Consider the following 19,443-nt stretch of genomic DNA (forward strand, 5'->3'; position numbering starts at 1 on the left):
CATTCATTTGTTTCTTGTCTATAAAAAAGATGGCAGCTGAGCTTTATTGGCTCTCGTACTCACCTGGCTGGGCTTGAGGAAGTTAAGGCTAATGTTGGGGTAACGTGTGGTTGGATCCACGCTGTAATGACTGAAGTTCTTACTGACGTTTTCTGGCGTGGTTTGGGGCAGTATGCGGTATACACTCTCCCTGAAGCAAAGAAGAAAACATTAAATATATTCTCATGTTGTTGGGAGGAAATTATAGTTGGAAACTATGAAAATAGATTAAGAAAACACATTAACGTTGTTATCAAAAAGCACAAGAGTTACTGTAGCACACGTTCCATTCAGTTCTTATGAGAACCTCTTATCGCATTAGTACCAGCAGAGGTGGGACTGGTGCTTGAAATCACATACAAGCACATTTCCTAGTAAAGCACTTAAGATTAAAGGGTGTGTTTGAAGAGAGAGTGCATGTGTGGCTGTGTGTACAAGCGTAGGGTAAGTCTCTGTGCTTCAGTGTTTCCACACCCTCACCTCTCAGCTAGAACCTCTAGCGGGGTTTTTCCCTGAGCCCAGCTCCTCACCATCCAGCCTGAGTCCATGGCTGCCAGGAAACCTCGGGCGATGCCAGTGCCCATGGGCCAGAAGGGCTGGAGACAACAGGGAACACCACATTCAACAACCAAATATAGCCACAGAAGAAGGATATACAAGGATATAAAAAAACAAAAAGCAGGGGGTAGAGCTGTGACGCAAGATTCAAAGAACAACTACAAGTGTAGAACAGTAAAACTTAGTCTTGTGGAAAAGCTTTAAAAAACTGTCTCTCTGCCGTCTCTCTCTCACCTCCAACAGGCTGTCGCCTACGAGCGCCACCAGCAGATCGTGGCCGTTGCGTTGGCGCACCATGGCGGCGTTCTCCGAGGCGTACATGCAGGTGAAGTCGAACATGGCTACGTCGGGCTGGCCGTAGTGGTTGATGGCGAAGTCGAGTGTGGGCAGCTGTTGGTTGGTGGAGAAATCCGCAGCCTCGCAGGCGTAAGACTGCAGGGCGGCCTGGTCCACGTTACCCCTGGACAGCAGCAACTCTGTGTCTGCGTAGTCCTTCGGGATAAGAGATAAGAGAGATGAGATTAGAAGTGATGAAAACTAGTAAAAGTAAACATTGTCCAGAGAAATGTGATGAAACCGCTACAACTTGCACAATCAGCAGTTCAGAAAGTAGCCAGAGTCTTCAAACTAAACCTAGCCATGATGCAAGACCAACTCAGCATATAAAGAAATTTGGGGGCAGCTACATACGGGAAAAAAGGCGCAGCCAAGTCTGTTATTGCACTCATACCATGGTCTCTTGTTTTAGCTTTAATTTACATTGGATATAAAAAGACCCCATTTACACCTGGTATTAGCAAGCATGCAATCTGTATCTAGATACCTTATCTAGATAAGGAAACACATGTTATTACATGGTGTAGGAGGTGGCGGGGTTCACATTGTGAGCTGATCGCAGCCAGGTGTAAATGCTATCTGTACAGTTTGGCCACATTATTTAGAAAAAGAATACATCCAACATCTTGCAATGTAATTTAACTACACTCATTCTGTCATCTCAAGTAAGCCCAGCAAAAAACTATATACTGAATACATGACGACATCAAACTACACAGCAGCATCGCTACTCTCAACTTGGCACAGTCCATGTTTTTAAATCGTCTGTCAGCTCCACCAAACTTGTACCAACTATGTTAGGTATTCTACTTTATGGACTGGTGCAGGAATGAGTCCTAAAACCCAGAAATAGGTTAGCATTTTAGCACTTCCGGTTCACTCGTTTCAAAGTCAATGTTTTTTTTTTTTATGTTTTTTTAGTTAGATGCCTAAAATTAGGTCTGTGGTTAACACAAGCTGAATAGATTTGAACGTTTTGTTCTACGATATAAAATATGTCATAGTAAATATCCCACTCGTGAATTTTGAAGCTTTTATATGTATTAAAAAAGGCGGTTGCTAACAAGTGGCTAAATGAGACTACTAAACGTCATCACGCCGACGTGTCCGCCTTTAAAGCCTTGTTGTGTATACTCATGCTCATGCGACCGTGGTGTAGTTAGTCTACAGCCCAATCTTAAAAATGGTGTTCATTTGTGGAGATGATATTGCTGAACAAAATGTGTAAGTATCATAAACGTTTGTTTGCCATAGAGCTTATTTTCTGAAATAATCCAAAATCCAATGAAAAATTCCCATTGGCTGTTTGCGAGGGAACCAGTGCGATTCTAACTTCCTACAAAAATATGTCCTCCCTGCACCATTGTATGTGGAAGGGCAATTAAAAGCTCCCAAAATAAGTGACATTGAAAAAGGCAGTGTAATATTTTTCTTGTGACAGGGATATAAACTGGGAAAAAAAAGTTCGGAAACTTGTGTTTGGTGGATTATTTCTCTGTTGTTACAATGCTAATTGGCATTGTATTTTACATGGTTGGAAAGTCTGTTTATTTACCTTCACAATGATGTCCAACTTGTAAGGATCATGCATTTGTGGGATGAGCAGCACAGCCTATTATGTGGGTAGCACCCAAGAAAAATTTGCCAAAATGCTTTGAACTTTTTTTTCCAGTTTATATGACATTTACCAATAGTGACATTGTGTAAACTAAGGAACAATTTGAAGTTGACAGCCCCTTTAAGACTTAACTGTGCTACAAAGAGCTCCAAGCACTTACAGTGGAATGAAGTGTGCAGCTCACAAGTCTCTCCAACATTTAGCGTCAAATCACTGCATGCTTTCATAGTGACATGTTTTCACAGAGGGTGGTGAGAGAGAGGCACATTCTTCCACCTTCAAGCTCCCTGGTTGTCCAGCGCCAGGCTGGTGTTGGTGACGTTGGGTGAGGGGAAGGGCAGAGTAGGCAGTGGAAGATATGAATGACGGTTGTTTTCTGATTTGTATCACTTCCTTGAACTGTGTGGACCCGCCGCCAGTCTGCCATCCTTTCCACCCTTCCTCTATCCCTTTCCAAGGGGCAGGACAGAGTCAAGTTCATTGCTATAAAAGGATCTGACTAGGACTTTGTTTTAAAAAGGGGACTTCCAGAAATTACTACACCAGTAAATTACGACTTTTCATTAACACATGCCTACATACTCCAAATCCCCTCAGGCTTCAGACTTCAGTGTATTCTAAAAACCTCATTAATGTCATCAGCTCACCATGAAAACACACACAGACTTCCACACATCTGAAGAAGAATGATGACTGTGACTAGGTTTGCAAAAAAGCTAATTTAAGATTCAAATCCAAAGAGCCACAACACAAACATAGCACACCTTTAGTTATGTTTGCACATGAAGACAGACATGTAAAAATGTCTTTCCTGTTTCCTGTGGAAAGTGGCCAGGGAAAGGAAACTACCATGTACAGTGAGGTGACACAAACACTCAGTAAGTGTGCTTGACTTGGCAGTTTGTTCCTGAACACTGCTGGCGTGGTTAGACCATTAGGCTGATACTGGCCAAAAACAGAAAGAGACTGAAAGAATGAAAGAGACAAAAAGGCAAGAGAGGGACAGACTTCTGATTTTGTCAGCCTGTGCTGTGCGTGCACATAGCCTTTATGTCTACTACAGAGAGACAGAATGAGATTCAACAATTCGTCTCTCAGGCACAAACACACCGACCACATCGAGCTGAGATCCGGGCTTTGATCACTCACATGCAGAATGACTCCTTTCTCCAGCAGGCTCTGTTTTTTGGCAGTCATCACAAAGTAGTGCGTGTCATCCTTGTAGTAGACAATGTTTTCCAGGTCAACACCTGAAAAAGACCAGGAGAAAGCCGTGTTGTTATATACCGAACACAATCGTTTTCCTTATTGTCATAGCTGGCCGTCATGTCGTCATTAGAGGAGCAATTACCCGACTCAGAGCACATAACCAAAGCCCCGGGGACATTGTCATGTCAGCAATAAACTGTGGCAGGCTTGGCACCAGATCTAATGTTAAGCATTTTAATTGGATGAGCTGACAAATGCAGAACGGTGATCCAAGGACAAATTATTTATCCTGTTTACTTTTATTTCAGCAAAATATCCCTTGGCATCCACTGTTTCCAGGAACTAGTTGGAGATATTACATTTCCAAAAAAAACATAAAAAATGTTTTATGCTGTGTTCACTCTATGAGTGACACAGCAACATCACAACATCCATTATGTTTTAGCTAACTTTAGCTAACTATTTCAACTGTTTATTCATTACTTTTAGTTAACTTTTAGCTAACTATTTCAACTATTTATTCATTACTTTTAGTTAACTTTTAGCTAACTATTTCAACCGTTTATTCATTACTTTTAGTTAACTTTTAGCTCACTATTTCAACTATTTATTCATTACTTTTAGTTAACTTTTAGCTAACTATTTCAACTGTTTATTCATTACTTTTAGTTAACTTTTAGCTCACTATTTCAACTGTTTATTCATTACTTTTTGGGATGCTTGTACATATCCTTGAATTGTTTCTGAACATCTTTAATGGTTCTAACGACCGTTGGATATATGCCGTTTACCTATTCTGTCATTTTCTCCCATACTTGGTGTGGTGTCACTGTTGCATCCACAATTTTTGTCTTCCTTGAAGTATTTATTTCACCCATAATGCATTGCGCGACAGCCTATCTAAGTCAGTCTTACATTAGTCAGTAATAGGGAAGCTTTACGCAACAGGTACATTTAAGCATCTATAACAAGTCTGACTATTTAACGACATAACTACGGCAACGAGTGCTTGAGCAACACTTCAACGGCGACTCTGCGACAATGTAGCTGGCCAAGCTTGGCCGTTTTGTTGCTTGTTGTCGGTCATAGTGTGTGAACACAGCATTGCAGTTACCTCAAGAAAACAACATTAAAACAATGCAGAATAACAGACCTGTTGCTTCTCTGAGGTCTTGAAAGAACTTCTGGTTGAAGATGAAGGCCACCCCACTGATCTCCTCAACCTTTGCTTCCGCTGATGTGTGCCTGTTGATGAAGTTAGCGGTAATGGCGATGGCGAGCTTGCCCCGGAACTCCTTGCGCCGAAACCCTGGGGGAAAGCAGACCTCAAGGTCAGGAACCAGTGGGCACTGACCTGAACTGTGACACCATAAATTAAAAAAACAGAGAGTAAACCCCATGTGCTCATGTTTGCTTTTACAATATATCAAATCCTGCAAATGCACACTGTACACTATAAATGCAACCAGACGTTCTGTATCATGACAACATAAACAGTTTTTCTAGGTTTGCAAGCTGTGTGATTGCAGTTCGTCGTATTCCCAGAGGGAGCCTACCGCTTCCCTTTATTGATGCAGCAGTCAGTAATATAGATAGGGGTCATGGTACTCTGCTCCACAGGGGGTTACCGCTGCCAGTGTGGCTGTGCGTGAAGCTCCAACACTAATAGAGGAAACAGACAGCCAATTCAACAATTCCTATTGTGCTCTACTTGGGAGAGCCGTCAGGAATACTCTTTGGACGTAGCAGCCAGACACAAACAAACACACACAGATGCGCACAAATATCCATTCATACATGAGGAACGGAGTGATGTCAGGCACCCGGCCACAGCTGTACACAAGTGAGATCATAATCGTTCTGACTGACCTCCAGGTTTAGCTTAGAAAAAACAAATACTGCTGTTTGTGCTTTGTTTAGTCAAGGAAGAAAACTGCATTGCTAATGCATTTCTCCCAGTCAGTACATGAGGACTTGCCTGGTAGAGTGTTTCTCCTTCCATCTGCTCCAATGATGACATCAAACTCCAGCTCGTTGACAGGGTGTGTCCTGGGGTGGACCTCAGCCCTCCAGCCTATCCCTGAGAAAACACACAGCATGTGTAATCAGACAGAAATGCATCCACAGAGCCAGCTTAAGAGTCTCTGACAGATAGTTCTCTGATGAAACACACGTTCTGTTTCCGTTCATTTTCCTTCAGCTCGTCTTTCAGCAGTTTGACTCACTCACTTTCAGTCTCTTGATCTCCTGGCGGCTCGATAAGACCCTTGAACTCTGCGTTGACATGGATCTCAATGCCCAGCAGGAGAGCCACTTTGAGCAGAATCAACTGAAGCTGACGAATACCTACAATACAATACAGAGAATTTGAATGAACTGCAAAACCCAGAAATGCATCTTCTCTTCTAAACATATCAAATCCCTCTCACAAGCAAATATGTCATATACAGTACAATAGTAGTGTAAGCCCAGGTGGCGCAAAACATGTCCAGTGTACTCACTGATATGATCGATAGCACCAGCACAGAACTTTCCATAGAACTTCTTGGCCCCAAGGCCCCTGAGGTCCGCGATGGTGAAGGGCCACAGGTGCAGCACATTGTTCCTGGAGAAGGCATCTCTCTTCTCCAGCAGCACCACTTTGGCTCCCAGGAAAGCAAGCTCGATCGCTGTACGTAGGCCGCATGGTCCCGCACCAATGATCAGACACTAAATACAGAGAGAGGCAATTGTCATAGATGAGCTATAAGAAAGATGTCAACCATACACAAGGAGAACTGAAGCAGGACAGCAGAGTCACTGTCCATCTTTCACCACAGGCTTAAAAACCCACCACTTCAGACTGCGTATCATTCGTTAGCTTGGCTAATAGCTATGTAAGTGTATTTTAGCTTGACTTATCTAAGCTAAGACAAGACAGACAACATAAGATAACATAACATAGACTAAGCTAAGATAAGATAACATAGTTAAGATAAGATAAGGTAGAACTTTATACATCTCAAAGGAAAAATGTATTAGTTGGTTTACTTAAAGGTGCTAAATGTGAGATTGGGAGCATTTCTATTGCCTCTGCATGGCTCTCATCATGGCAAAGGATGAGCCGGTAGCTCGCAGCTAATGGTGCTAACAGTGGAAACAAAGTGCTTCCACAACGACTCAGTCAGTCGGGACGGCATTATCAGCTGTAACCACCGTATGAGAGCAGTGCAGAGTGGCGGCCGTAAGCTAACTAGTGGGGCATGCTAACATGCATTAATATGCACTAAAAAGGCACAAAAAAGACACACGCGACCGGCCCGGCTTTGTCAACAAAGCACAGAGAAGCTTGGATTACAACACACACAGAGGCAGAATGACTTCATGCTCTGCTCAGGTAGACATTACTCCTATATCTTTACATAGAAAATAGTTGTTGGCTGCTATGTTAATGTTCTGAATGTCGTATAGAGCACCTTTAAGTTAACTTTATATGTAAATCACAGTTCAAAGCTACACTAGTCTTTCAATTCAACAGTTGTCAATTCAGGTGCTCAACAAAAATAACACAGTCAGTTTATCAGCTTCAACCCTTATTTTGTAGGGCTGTGTATTGGAAAGAATGTGGCGATATGATATGTATCATGATACAGGGGTAACGATTCAATACATAACGATATATTGCAGTACTGTAAGCAAGGCGATATATTGCATGTTTTGAAATCTAATTTTAGGAAAACTGTCATAGTATACAGACACACCTCCATAAGCATAAAATCGGAGTAAAAAACAGTCACAATGTAAAATGGGTACTATGGGGACTAACATCATCACACATGAATACAATTGATTCATTGGATCCACAAAAGTCTCAGCTTTCCAGTGATACCTCATTTATGCATTTCTAAGACTGTTTAGGGACCCGAGTATGCATAAATATTCAAATACACCATTTTAGAATAGGTGAAAATAAAACATGGCAAACTGAGGCCGCTACAACCTCCAAAAGACAGAATAGGGGACGGGTCCGCTGGCGGGCCGCTGGATTTTTAAGAGGTTAATTAAAAATCCATACAGCATTTTGGAGAATTAACACAGTATCGCAAAACATAATACCACAATACTCAAATGTATAGATATTTTCATACACCCCTATTATTTTGGGGTTGTACACACTGCACACCAGAGGAGGTGACAAATCAAATTTCCAAGACTGAAATGAAGTGAACCGTCACCTCAACAGAAGCGAAAAAGTGTACCTGCAGTGTCCTTTCACATAAAGAAATCACACACCAGTCTGGCTGGTAAACATGAGCATCACATTACATGATTCCTGAACATCGAGGATCAAATTTTAGCTCTCACTGAACTTAAGCCACCAAGAAGCAAAGCCGCCCTTAAATGAACCATACAGTGTGTAATGATCCAGGCTTTACCTTTGAGTTGGCACAGGCACGGCCCTTCTTGTACTCCTTGTGACAGGCCCGCTTGTCTAACTTTGCCCAGAGCGCCTTGGCCTTCCAGTAGTTGAGTTTGGACTTCAGCTTGTGATAGAACACCCTGTACTCGCCGGGCTTGTATTCCAGGTGGTCGCACAGCTCCTGGAAGGCCTTGAGCGTGCCCTTGAACGTGGTCCCCTGGACGAAGTTGTCGAACAGGACATGGGACTTGTTCACCGTATTTCCTCCAGTTGCACCGGCGCCTCCATCCCCCATAGTCCAGACTCACGCAGGGCTGTGAGGGCCCTTCACCCCCCCAGGCAGGGGTCTCTGGGTCCAGCCCCAGCCCTGGAACAAGTTCGCTCTGGTGAAGGGCTCTAGCTCCCAGCCTCAGGTATCCTCATTCTGTCTGAAAAAGGGAGAGAAATAAAACTTAGTGAGTCATAGACGATAACGCATAAAAGCAAACTGACGAGATTACAGCTTTCGAATGACTAACGCTGTCCAATCCAACAGAAACTTTAATTAGATGCAAAGAAACAACTTGTGATTGCCTATGACAAGGCCTACCTGCCTCTGTTAGCGGCCTCTTAACGAAATTGGCCCTGGTCAGACAAGCAATCAAAGCAGCAATTGGGGATAAAGTCCAGGTCATTTAAGGTCTCACTGTTATTCTTCTGCCACGACATGACCCCAAATAACCTCTTATCTGTCTAGGAATGAAGCTGCCGGATATAGGAAGGGCACTGAACCCACGCAAAGCCAAACAGGAAACACTCATCGCACAAGTGTGTAGTGTGTCTTGTGTGTGTGGCACAAATCCCTCTAGACAGACTCCAGACACAGGAAATAACAAGTTCACCCCAAAACACTATGAAACAAAACACAATCCTAGTCATTCAAGAAAATGATTTGGCAATAGAGCAATGTTTCAAGAAGCCAGATAGTTTTATCCACTGTGCGTGCCCACTGGTTTGCTATAGCTTCCTGTGTAGATACTGAGTGTGAGTTGACTTTCACAGATTATTTACCTGCTATGACTTGCAACAAGTGCAACTTGCGTTCTGCGTTTTCACCCCCAGGGGGGTGAGATCATTCATGTCGTTGGGCGTCTGTGGCTCAGCTGTCATGGCTGGAATGTCTTGATAGGCTCTCTGTCTTAAACTCTGACTTTATTTAACAGCATGAGCAGCCTTTAAAAGGTCAGTGTTACTCAACATCAGCAAGCATGAAAGGATGATAACGAAGAAGAGGATGACAAAAGGGACAAAAGTGGTAATGATGACTGCAGAAAAAAAAATCATGTTTAATCCAGTCTAGTTGCTAAATAATATATATATAATATATAATATTTTGATGTTAATAAAATGTAGCCGAATTCACAAATATGTAGGATATTACTACTGACATTCCTGTAATATTGCGTCTCAACGTCTGCTGTGTTAGCCATGTGTTTACTACGTGTTTATTTGCATGTAGAGCGGGGAAGTGAGATCGGATCACAAGTGGCCACTCAAGACATGTGGAGACGCATTCTAATGCAAGGTGTGAACAGACGTACTTAAAGCTGTCCACTTGTGATCCGATCACTGAGGACACGCATGTTAATACCAGGTCTGAACATGGCCAGAGCGTTTCACACAGAGGGTGAAAAAGAGGTGCTGCAGCACAGCCGATATTAGAAAAGTAAAGCATTTTTTGAATATTAAAGCATTTAAACATGTTCTAGTAGAAACATTTATGTTTGGGACAGAGTCACCATTCGTGAAGACAGGGCTCAGTCACTGAAATCCCGAGGAGGAACACATAAATATTTACACCGTCAGCTACTTTCTCTGGAAAAAGCTTGAGCTTTGTACTCCACTGTCCAGGATGTTGAGCTGGTTCACGTACACCAATGTAGTCACAGTCCCAGTGGCAACACATGATGAAAGGGAGGCAGGTACAGAGGTCAGCTGGCCTCCTTTTCACACACTGCCAACTCCTCTCTGCAGTGAAAACAGCAGGCTCTCTGGGTTTGGCTCTGCCTCAGTCAGTCAGTCAGGATCAGGGCTGAAGGGTGCAGCAGTGCCACAGCACAGACGGAAAGGGCTTCTTCCAACACAAGCATTGAGATAACCTGCTACATCATTTCCTCTATAAAACAAGCTGTAAAGGTCCATCTGCACCTGAAGCAACTACGGTTTGAGGTCATGTATGTGCATAGTATCATTTTAGTAGCTTCTATGCAAAATTGTGTCCGGCACTGGTCCCTCTGTTTGACAGTCGAGATCACACAAACATCCGATCGATTGGGTGTCACTGAAACAGTCAATGTTCATTACAAATGACTCAATCAATGGCTCATAATTCGCTAGTCAATAATAATGACTGTGTGGGAAATAGGCAGGGCAAACACATAAACGTCACTCAAATAGTTATCAGGCAGCTGAAGCCTGTTCCTGTTTATCTCCACAAGGACTCGAGATGCTGCGGTTGATTGCAGAGCAGACTGAGATTCAGTCAGGCTTGCAGTTTCTTTAATGTGCAGCAAGTGCTGCTGGGGGGCCTGTGATAGCACGCTGCGAACGGATAGAGATGAAAGAGAGTTTCAAGGTTATTTTCCATGCCAAAATAGGCCACTTTATTAGTTCTCAACAGCGATGTAAATTGTAATCTTATCAACTCCAAAAAGCCTGACAAAACAAGCTGCTCTGGATTCTTCTTACACTCGCTCTTTGACCCTGCTGCTGATGGTTTTCAACTTAATGACAGAAGGCAAAGCAAAGACATCACAATTCATCAGCGTCGAGGCTGTTTTGTGAGGCAGGAGTAGAAGAAAGCGGGTCATCTCAAACTCCTTGTTCAAAGAGAGACTCATGGAGCCGTAGTTAAAAACAAGACACATCAAACAGAACAGGAACCTGAGAGGATGGTCTCAGAGGGGCAATAAATTCACTTCATGGTGAAATCAAGGACCAACTTCACTCACTTCTTGCTATGCTACTCTCCCCCATTCATAGCAAGGAGCGAAGGGATTCCCTCTGTGGGCTTTTTCATTTTACTGTAATGACACACAGTTTATGGCAATGCATGAAAAGCCAAGCACGGGAGATGAGAGGATACCGTCTATAACTTTTATGACCCATATCTGAGAAAGTTAGCAGTAAACATCCAACACACTTTGAGCTCTTTGGAGGAAACACAACTTACTGACTGACATGCTGTGACACAGTATGTGTGTGTGACATGCTATACACACCCTGACCCATCGTAATGGCAACACTAAACCTGGCCTATCATTTGAATAACAGTAGCCTCCTGCAGGGACCCATATGCTCGCTCAACGGTAAATGTCGCACCATGTGTTTCTGTTAGGCAGAGAATGGTGACGGATTAACACATCGGCATTACTGGCCAGAGTAGCAACGTGACAATAATAGTATTAAGTGAGGGGGGGTGGGGGGTAGGGGGGCTATGAAATAAGCAACTATTTCCTGTTTTTCTACAATACTAAAATTCCAACAAAACCTTTTTTAAGTGGACAATGAAAAGAAGAAAAATCACATCAGCTTTGGCTCACTCAAAATCTCCCGACATCCGGATGAGCTGCAGGATTTCACGCATTCGCAGAATTCACACGAGAATTTACACACACGCATGCAAAGCCTTGAACACACGCAGCATCCCCCCCAGTACGTACGTGCGCACACACACACACACACACACGGCATGCCTTTGCTTTTTTACTGGTTGTATTACATCATCCTCTAATCTAAAAATAGAGCCAGAGATTAGGCCACTAGGCTACACGTTTGACAGCACTGCTTTTACTGTCACTACCAAACAGACTATAAGAATTGGTTTGAAAGCCTGGATGAATAAGTATATTGTAAATTAAGTTTCTTAAATTTGGTCACTGTAAAAAACAAAAAAAACAATCAAGGATGCCACAATATTTATTTTTTTAATTTTGCCTGCATTTAATTAGCATTTTCATTCCAGGATAAAAAGCCACAAGCTGAAAGAATAGATAATAACATGGTGTCCAAACACATGTAATTTTCTCTGTCAGTATAATAGAGAACAGAATACCACGGACGATCAGAGGAGTTTGGTGTGGTGCTCTCTTTACTGCAGACATGGTCAGCAAAAAAAACAACACAGCAGCTTTGAGGTAAACAAGTTAAGTAAGTTGCTTAGCGGCACTGAATAACTGGGCTGACTGTATAAGCTTGTGTCTCAGTGCGTGTCCTCAAGTAGCATTTTGTCCTCCGTGCAGTCTCCAGCTCAGGGATGACTGATGCTCAGAGGACACCCTTGAGATGAAAGTAATATCCCATCCTGTCTCCTCCTCTCATCCATCAGGATACTTGGCAGAGATGCATTGAGATCTTTCTCCCTGAGCAGTATATGTCTTCGCTATAATGGATGTACAAGCAAGAACATTTAGTCCGTCAAACTTGTAGCAGACCGCACCTTATTTACCAGTTCTAAAACCCTGTAATAATAGCTGGATCTGACTGTTTTATGCCTCTGATGATTTCTTCCTGTTTGCCTTAAGACAACTGCCGTTTTGTCTTTGTTCCTGACAGTTAATGATCACCTTAACATCCCTCTTGTACTCACTATGATAAGTCACTGGAGATGGGTTGACTATAATGCTAATTACAGAGAAATGCAGCTGCAGGTGTGGTCTATTCAGGGGCTGCCTGCAGCTGTAAACAGAACATACTGACAATAACAGTAGAGCAGTTAACTCTTGATTCACCATTATTTGATTCTTCGTCAAGGCTGCCAAGTCTTAGTTGATTAGTCCCATCACCTAGTTATCTTGTACTCAAACAGCTTAAGGAAAAATCCTACATGATAAATCCTTCTTAGTAAGGGTGGGGGGGAAATCAATACAGCATAGTACCGCAATATTTTGCGTGGCAATATATAACAATGCACGGACGCCAAGTAATGATTATTTTAACAATCCAACGGTCCGCAGGCAGGTCGGGCCGCTCTTCTGTCATTCAGAGCTTGTCAGAAAAAAATGTTAAATAGAGCTCCAAAGCTATGCTAAATTTTGGCGAGAAAAAAGTGGCATGGCCATTTTCAAAGGGGTCCCTTGACCTCTGACCTCAAGATATGTGAATGAAAACTCTGAGATGAACAGAGGGAAAACTGTATCTTATTAGATAAAACAGATGTTAACAAACTGCATAATTTGCAGTTTAAAAAATGTAATAAATCGTAATATATCTTATCGCAATACTATAAATATAGCATATCGCAAAATGTTTAAAATCGCAATAAGATCGTATAGTCACATAAGTATCGTGATAACGATACACCCACCGCCCCCTTCTACCCACCCCTTCTCTACTTCTTAGCATTCTCACCATACCTGCTTCTTTGTCCTTACTCTCATTTATTTGTCCTAGTTCACTTTAAACAATACAGCTGTCTCTCTGACATCAGTGTCTTCATGCTATATGTCCATTATATGTGCAAGTGTGTCTATGCTGAAATATTTAACTCCCAGAAAAGCAAACGTTTCAATGTTATGAATATGTGGGTAACCTAATTATGAAATAAAGTCTGAACTACATGCAGTAGTCCCATATTGATGTGGCACTGTAGTCACACAGTGATGCCTCCAATTACAATTTCCTCTTCAAAGGAGTTTGAGAGTGTGTGTGTGTGTGTGTGTGTGTGTGTGTGTGTGTGTGTGTGTGTGTGCTCTGTGCACAGCTGTGCATAACAATTAAGGTGCAAGCAAGATGCAGGAAAACAAGTCCATTCATAAATTCAGGCCATTGTCCCACATACTTAAAAGCATCCGACTGTAATTTCTTCAAGTATACTCTTTTATTCATATTTCAAAAGGACTGAAGCTTTTGCCGGGGACGTTCATCATTACTGTGTCTGCCTGTAAACCGTCGCTGTAAACAAAAGAAGAGAAATCAGAGCCTCGGGTCAAACGCTGCAAGCTATGTCTGAGAAGTATTATCCAGATTCAAGTCTCCAAACACCAGAGTAAGAAGCGTGTTCGTCTAAAGCCGACGACCAAAAACTGGTAGAAATATAATTACCTGTAATGACAGTAATAATGGTTCACTCCAAACATTATCACTGCGTGTCAACAGAAGGATAATACGCATGAAGCTAAAGTCAACAAGGTGGATGAATAGCTGTGTTACGCCCTTTGATATCTGTTATTGTCCAGATATATTCATCATGCCCCTATGCAAACCACTAAGCTCAGCTCTGCTATTCATACAAACGGGATCAGCCGACAGGAGTGCAGACCGTTGTGTGTCTGTTCACATCAGCAGACATGTCTCCGAGCTCACAGAGAATACAAACATTTGTTGACTGAAACTCAACTTGCTTCTGGCAGAGGCGGTCTCCGGACCATCTGGCGTTTGAATCACTTCTGCTTCCGACAGTCGGGGCTGCGCTGTGCAGCTGAGCACTTCATTTTTAGTTCGATGCAGATTTTCACCGACTCCAGCAAACAGATCAGCCTGCTGAGCCGATAAACATATGAATTCCGTGTTGTCGTCTCGTAAACGCCAAACAGACCGACACATTAATACTCAGCGCGCTGGAAAAAACATCATGTTCTCGGTCAAATGCATCACGTCTGTGATGTCCTCCTGGGACAACATGCGCATACAGGCTCCTACGCTTTGGCCGACCTCATCACTGTCTGGTACCTTGTGTCATCTTCTCTCTTTCCTGTCAAACCACTGTGTGCTTCCCTTCAAATGGATCCTCTTTATTGCTTTAGGGTCAATTTAAAAGCACACTCATTTCCTTTACAGCGGACCACTTTCCCCCCGCTCAGCAGGTCATGGACATATTTCTACTGTAGTGGGGTGTTGCAACCAGCTCTAGGTAGGCTTGAAAAGGCCCAGGGTGAAGGTGGCACTTTACAGCCCCTTTCGCCCGGACGAGAGACCAGAGGGATTGGGCGGAGGACGGAGCGGTCACAGCCGGTGTGCACGGCGAATCCGCTCCAGGTGGAAACCTGCGGCCCCACAGCAAAAGCTGGACCGGAGAGGCCAGACATACAGCCATCCAACGCTAAAGATCAAAGTAAGCTCTCTACAGATATCGAGCGCCGTCTTTTCTTGTTAAATGTCCAGTGTAATCGGTAACACCGGTGTTGTCACAAGTTTATCAACCCGTGAGAAAATGTCCTCACCGCCACATCCCTAGATGTCATCGCCATTAATATTTATACAACCAATGTGTTTATGATTAAATTGTTTACTAGAGCACAAAGTTCTTCATTGATCTAGCCTCTTAATTTTGATTCAAAGTGCACCAGATTGATGCACTTAACTTGTAGGCTACAAAATGTTCTTTCAAAATGCATGAGGATTTCCAAAGTCAACGAGTAATAGGGATGTGCATTCCAAGCAAAAATACAATTATACAATTATTCAAATTTGTGATTATGATTTTTGACATAATCGAGCCGCCCTAGATTGTAGTAAAAGCAGTTTCCACTACCTACCTTTTCACTAGTCCGAGTTAAACTGAAATAGAACAGCTAAGAAGCCGTGACCAGCTCCACTTGACTGTCTTAAATTGTGTAATCTAACAGGATAAAGAGATTGTAGGTCAGAGGTCGTACTCCAAGATTATTACTGGTCCCAGTCTGCTCAGCTGCTCTACTTTTACTGTAGCCGATATTAGACCCATTCCAACCATGACAGGGGATTTCAAATGGATTGGTTTCAGAGTGCAAAATAGCACAGCCAATAAAAGTTAAATTAACATCAAATCTCTGTCTGAGACGACTCGGGGGACGACAAAGGGTCTCTTCTATGAAATCCATATTAGTAACGGCTTCGGGGGAGTCGGAGTCTGTGCCCAGACTGCTTTCTTATGGGTGTCAAACATGGACGATTAGAGCTGCCTGCCAGCACTCGCCGCAGCTATTTGAATGAGGAAACTTCTTAAATCCCAACTCGAATGCCACTTCTCCCACCTTCATGCCTTTCATAACAAGAGTGGAGCAAGCACCGCAGCTATGCAGCCATAAACACAGTGAACCACAAGAGGGGATGGAGGGGGGGGAAATGCAAAAAACGCTGTAAAGCACAGCTATTAATAGCACTGCTTGTAAAAATCCTTAAAATATTTGCTTATCTCTGTTATTGATTTGCATGTTTCACACACCGTGTGTGTAGTGAGATGGAGGCATGTGTGTGTGGTTACTCATATACTCAGATACCATGCTTCCCAGCGAACAAGGAAGTGTAATCTGAGAGCGGTAGGCAAACACAGCCAACACCGACTAGTCTCCAGGGCTTAGTCATGACCGTTGTGGAATGGAGGCATGCAGGAGAGAAGGAGAGGATGCCTCAGACTGGATACTGGACCTGTTCAACTGATTGTTTTATGTAACAGAAGAGACATTTTAATGAATTAAGATCTAAATAATCAAAAGCTGGACAGGAATTAGGTCTGTAGTACATCTAACGATATCTAACACGTCAATCAGAGCGGTTCTATTTTTTTCCTGGCAAACCAAAACCTCTGAAATTGATTCCTTTGTCTCTCTGTGTGTTTGAACATGAAGGATGATAGACAGGAATATAAACAACTGGGCCAAGACAGAAAAACTAACCCTCGAAGGCCTCATAACTAAATCACACATCTAATACACAAAGGCTAACATACACAATGGTATGTTTCTTGTTCTGGCAGGCCATGGGAAACTACAGTAAAAGTCTCCTCTCGTCTCCGTATTAATTACAAAGCTAATAGTTAAACTTGGAAGAGGCTCAGCAAACGGACAGAATTCCAGTATGTCTGGATGGCTGCTGAATTTAACAACCGGGCAGGCTGGGATTTAGCAAAGAAGGAACAAGAAATTAAGCGGGCTCAGTTTTAAAGCTAGAGTGAAGATACTGGCATCATATGAAACTAGAAAACCTAATTCATTGATACCAACCAGCATGTCATACTAGCTTGTTGTGAAGGAGGTTAAATAACAATTCAAACTTGCGCTAAATTTTGGCGAGGGAAAACTGGCATGGCCATTTTCAAAGGGGTCCCTTGACCTCTGACCTCAAGATATGTGAATGAAAATGGGTTCTATGGGTACCCACGAGTCTCCCCTTTACAGACATGCCCACTTTATGATATTCACATGCAGTTTGGGGGAAGTCATAGTCAAGTCAGCACACTGACACACTGACAGCTGTTGTTGCCTGTTGGGCTGCAGTTTGCCATGTTATGATTTGAGCATATTGTTTTATGCTAAATGCAGTACCTGTGAGGGTTTCTGGACAATATTTGTCATTGTTTTGTGTTCTTAAATGATTTCCAATAATAAATATATACAGTACATACATTTGCATAGACCAAGCATTTTCGAGTATTAAATCTCCTCTTACGGTACATTTGAACGGATAAAAAATGTGTGATTAATTTGCGATTCATCGGGATTAAATATTTGAATCGATTGACAGCCCTAGTACTGATATTCCTGCTACTGTGTGATTATTTGCAAGGGTTGACTGAACTGAGAGGAGGAGATGGTTATGATACTATTAATAGTTGTTATACAGGAGAGATTTGTCCTCTGACAATTGTCGGAAGGAGAAAAATTGTCAGAGGAGAAATATCATGATAGAAGAAAAGCAACAGATGTCAGTGAGCATATGTCTCTTTTGTATTTCAGAAATTGATTTACAGGTGTGGGGTATACACATAGACTGTATATAAGAAGTGGACGTAGTTACCGTGACGTCACCCATTGGTTTGTGGACTGCCGTTTTGAAGCCTCGAGTTTGGCATTTTGGCCGTCTCCATCTTGTTTTTTTGCGACCAGAAGTGACACAAAAGGGTGGAGCTAATTACAACCAAACTGCTGAATAAGACATTTTTAGGCGACCAAAAAGGTTATAATTAACTTCCATGAACTGGAAACACAATGTGAAAGGGTTCAAGTTGTAAGTCAAAAACACAGACAACTCCCAGACTGGACAACACCGTGGTAGCTTCCTGTCAATCACAAGGTAGCCACGCCCTAAAGCATCCCCTGCTTTATGGTCTATTTGACTCTAAATGGGACCATAATTTACTAAATGAACATCATGCTGTATTGAAGAAGATTTGAAACTAGTGATTGAGACCATAAACTCATGTTTACAATGTTTACTGAAGTAATAAATCAAGTGAGAAGTAGGGTCATTTTTTCATAAACTTCTATACAATCAGACTTCTTCTTGAAACCAGAGGAGTTGCCCCCTGCTGGCTGTTAGAAAGAATGCAAGTTTTAGGCACTTCCACATTGGCTTCACTTCTCAGACCATGGAGTTGCCCACTAGGTATACACATTACACATACAAGGTGTTATCTGTTGTCAACATACAGACAAGATCGAAACAGTAGAAAAACCTGCAATATTCTGATGTTAAGTATTAATCCAAATAAGCGGTAGAAGAGCAAGACAAAACCCATTTCACTGAGGAAAAACACATGACAAAAACACTGCCATGACAACAATGTCCCAGGCCTCATCATTCGACACTCTGAGACTCATTCTTTCCAGATTTACCAACATCAGTGCCTCATGTGAATTAACTTTATGATCAATAACGTCTGACAAGACCAAAGAAACCGACGGCTGCCATGCAAAGCCACGATGGGACACCCAGCCGGCACAAGCCATAATCCTGTCATATCCACACTTGCTTTCTCTAATCTCAGTGCGTGGGCGCGGCGGCTGGGAGCAGTTTGGATAGTAAGCAAGCTGCGGGATGTGTGGGGACGGCTGAGATGGAGGGAATCAGCAGACTGAGCTACCGGCAGTGCTCTCTGCTGCATCAACAATGACTCGCCAAACAACACCCATATCTAGACCTGCAGATGCCTTGACCTTTCTCAAGGACTCAAACATCCTTAGAGTTGGACTTGTGACAGCCTGTCAGAGAGTGCAGTGAAGCAGCTGCTGGGAGCAGGCAACCCCGAGGGCTCCAGTTGCAGTAGAGAGCTAGATTACGTTCCCACTGAATCAACTACTGGAGTGAAGAGCAGGACACCTAATAGGTTGACTGTAAACTGAGGACTGTGGAGCGTCGGCATGCAAATATCAGCTATCCTCATTGGTATGAGGTTTAACAAGTGAGCGCATACTCAACTCATTATCTGATGTTTGCTCGAGTAAACAGAAATCCCTTGTTTGCACTGTTACATTACTGCTGCATTTGACTCTTCAATTCACTGATTTATTTGCATAACTAAGCAATGATATAAAAAGTATATAGGATT

General features: G+C 42.7%; 1 protein-coding gene across 3 annotated transcripts in view; it reads right to left on the bottom strand.

Moving 5' to 3' along the window:
* Positions 1–19,443, bottom strand: part of mical3a (microtubule associated monooxygenase, calponin and LIM domain containing 3a) — a 77,895-nt gene that overhangs the window by 48,358 nt on the left and 10,094 nt on the right. For all 3 annotated transcript variants that reach the window (XM_037767093.1, XM_037767092.1, XM_037767094.1), the window contains exons 2-10: positions 8,176–8,587; positions 6,262–6,469; positions 5,990–6,106; positions 5,739–5,840; positions 4,914–5,069; positions 3,701–3,801; positions 832–1,089; positions 520–635; positions 64–190 (exon numbers count right to left, since the gene is read on the bottom strand). In XM_037767093.1, coding sequence (XP_037623021.1) covers positions 64–190; positions 520–635; positions 832–1,089; positions 3,701–3,801; positions 4,914–5,069; positions 5,739–5,840; positions 5,990–6,106; positions 6,262–6,469; positions 8,176–8,454 — 1,464 coding nt within the window. In that variant the 5' untranslated portion in view covers positions 8,455–8,587. The remainder of the gene's footprint in view (positions 1–63; positions 191–519; positions 636–831; positions 1,090–3,700; positions 3,802–4,913; positions 5,070–5,738; positions 5,841–5,989; positions 6,107–6,261; positions 6,470–8,175; positions 8,588–19,443) is intronic.

The sequence above is a fragment of the Sebastes umbrosus genome, chromosome 4 (assembly GCF_015220745.1).
Source record: "Sebastes umbrosus isolate fSebUmb1 chromosome 4, fSebUmb1.pri, whole genome shotgun sequence".
NCBI classification, from domain to species: Eukaryota; Metazoa; Chordata; class Actinopteri; order Perciformes; family Sebastidae; genus Sebastes; species Sebastes umbrosus.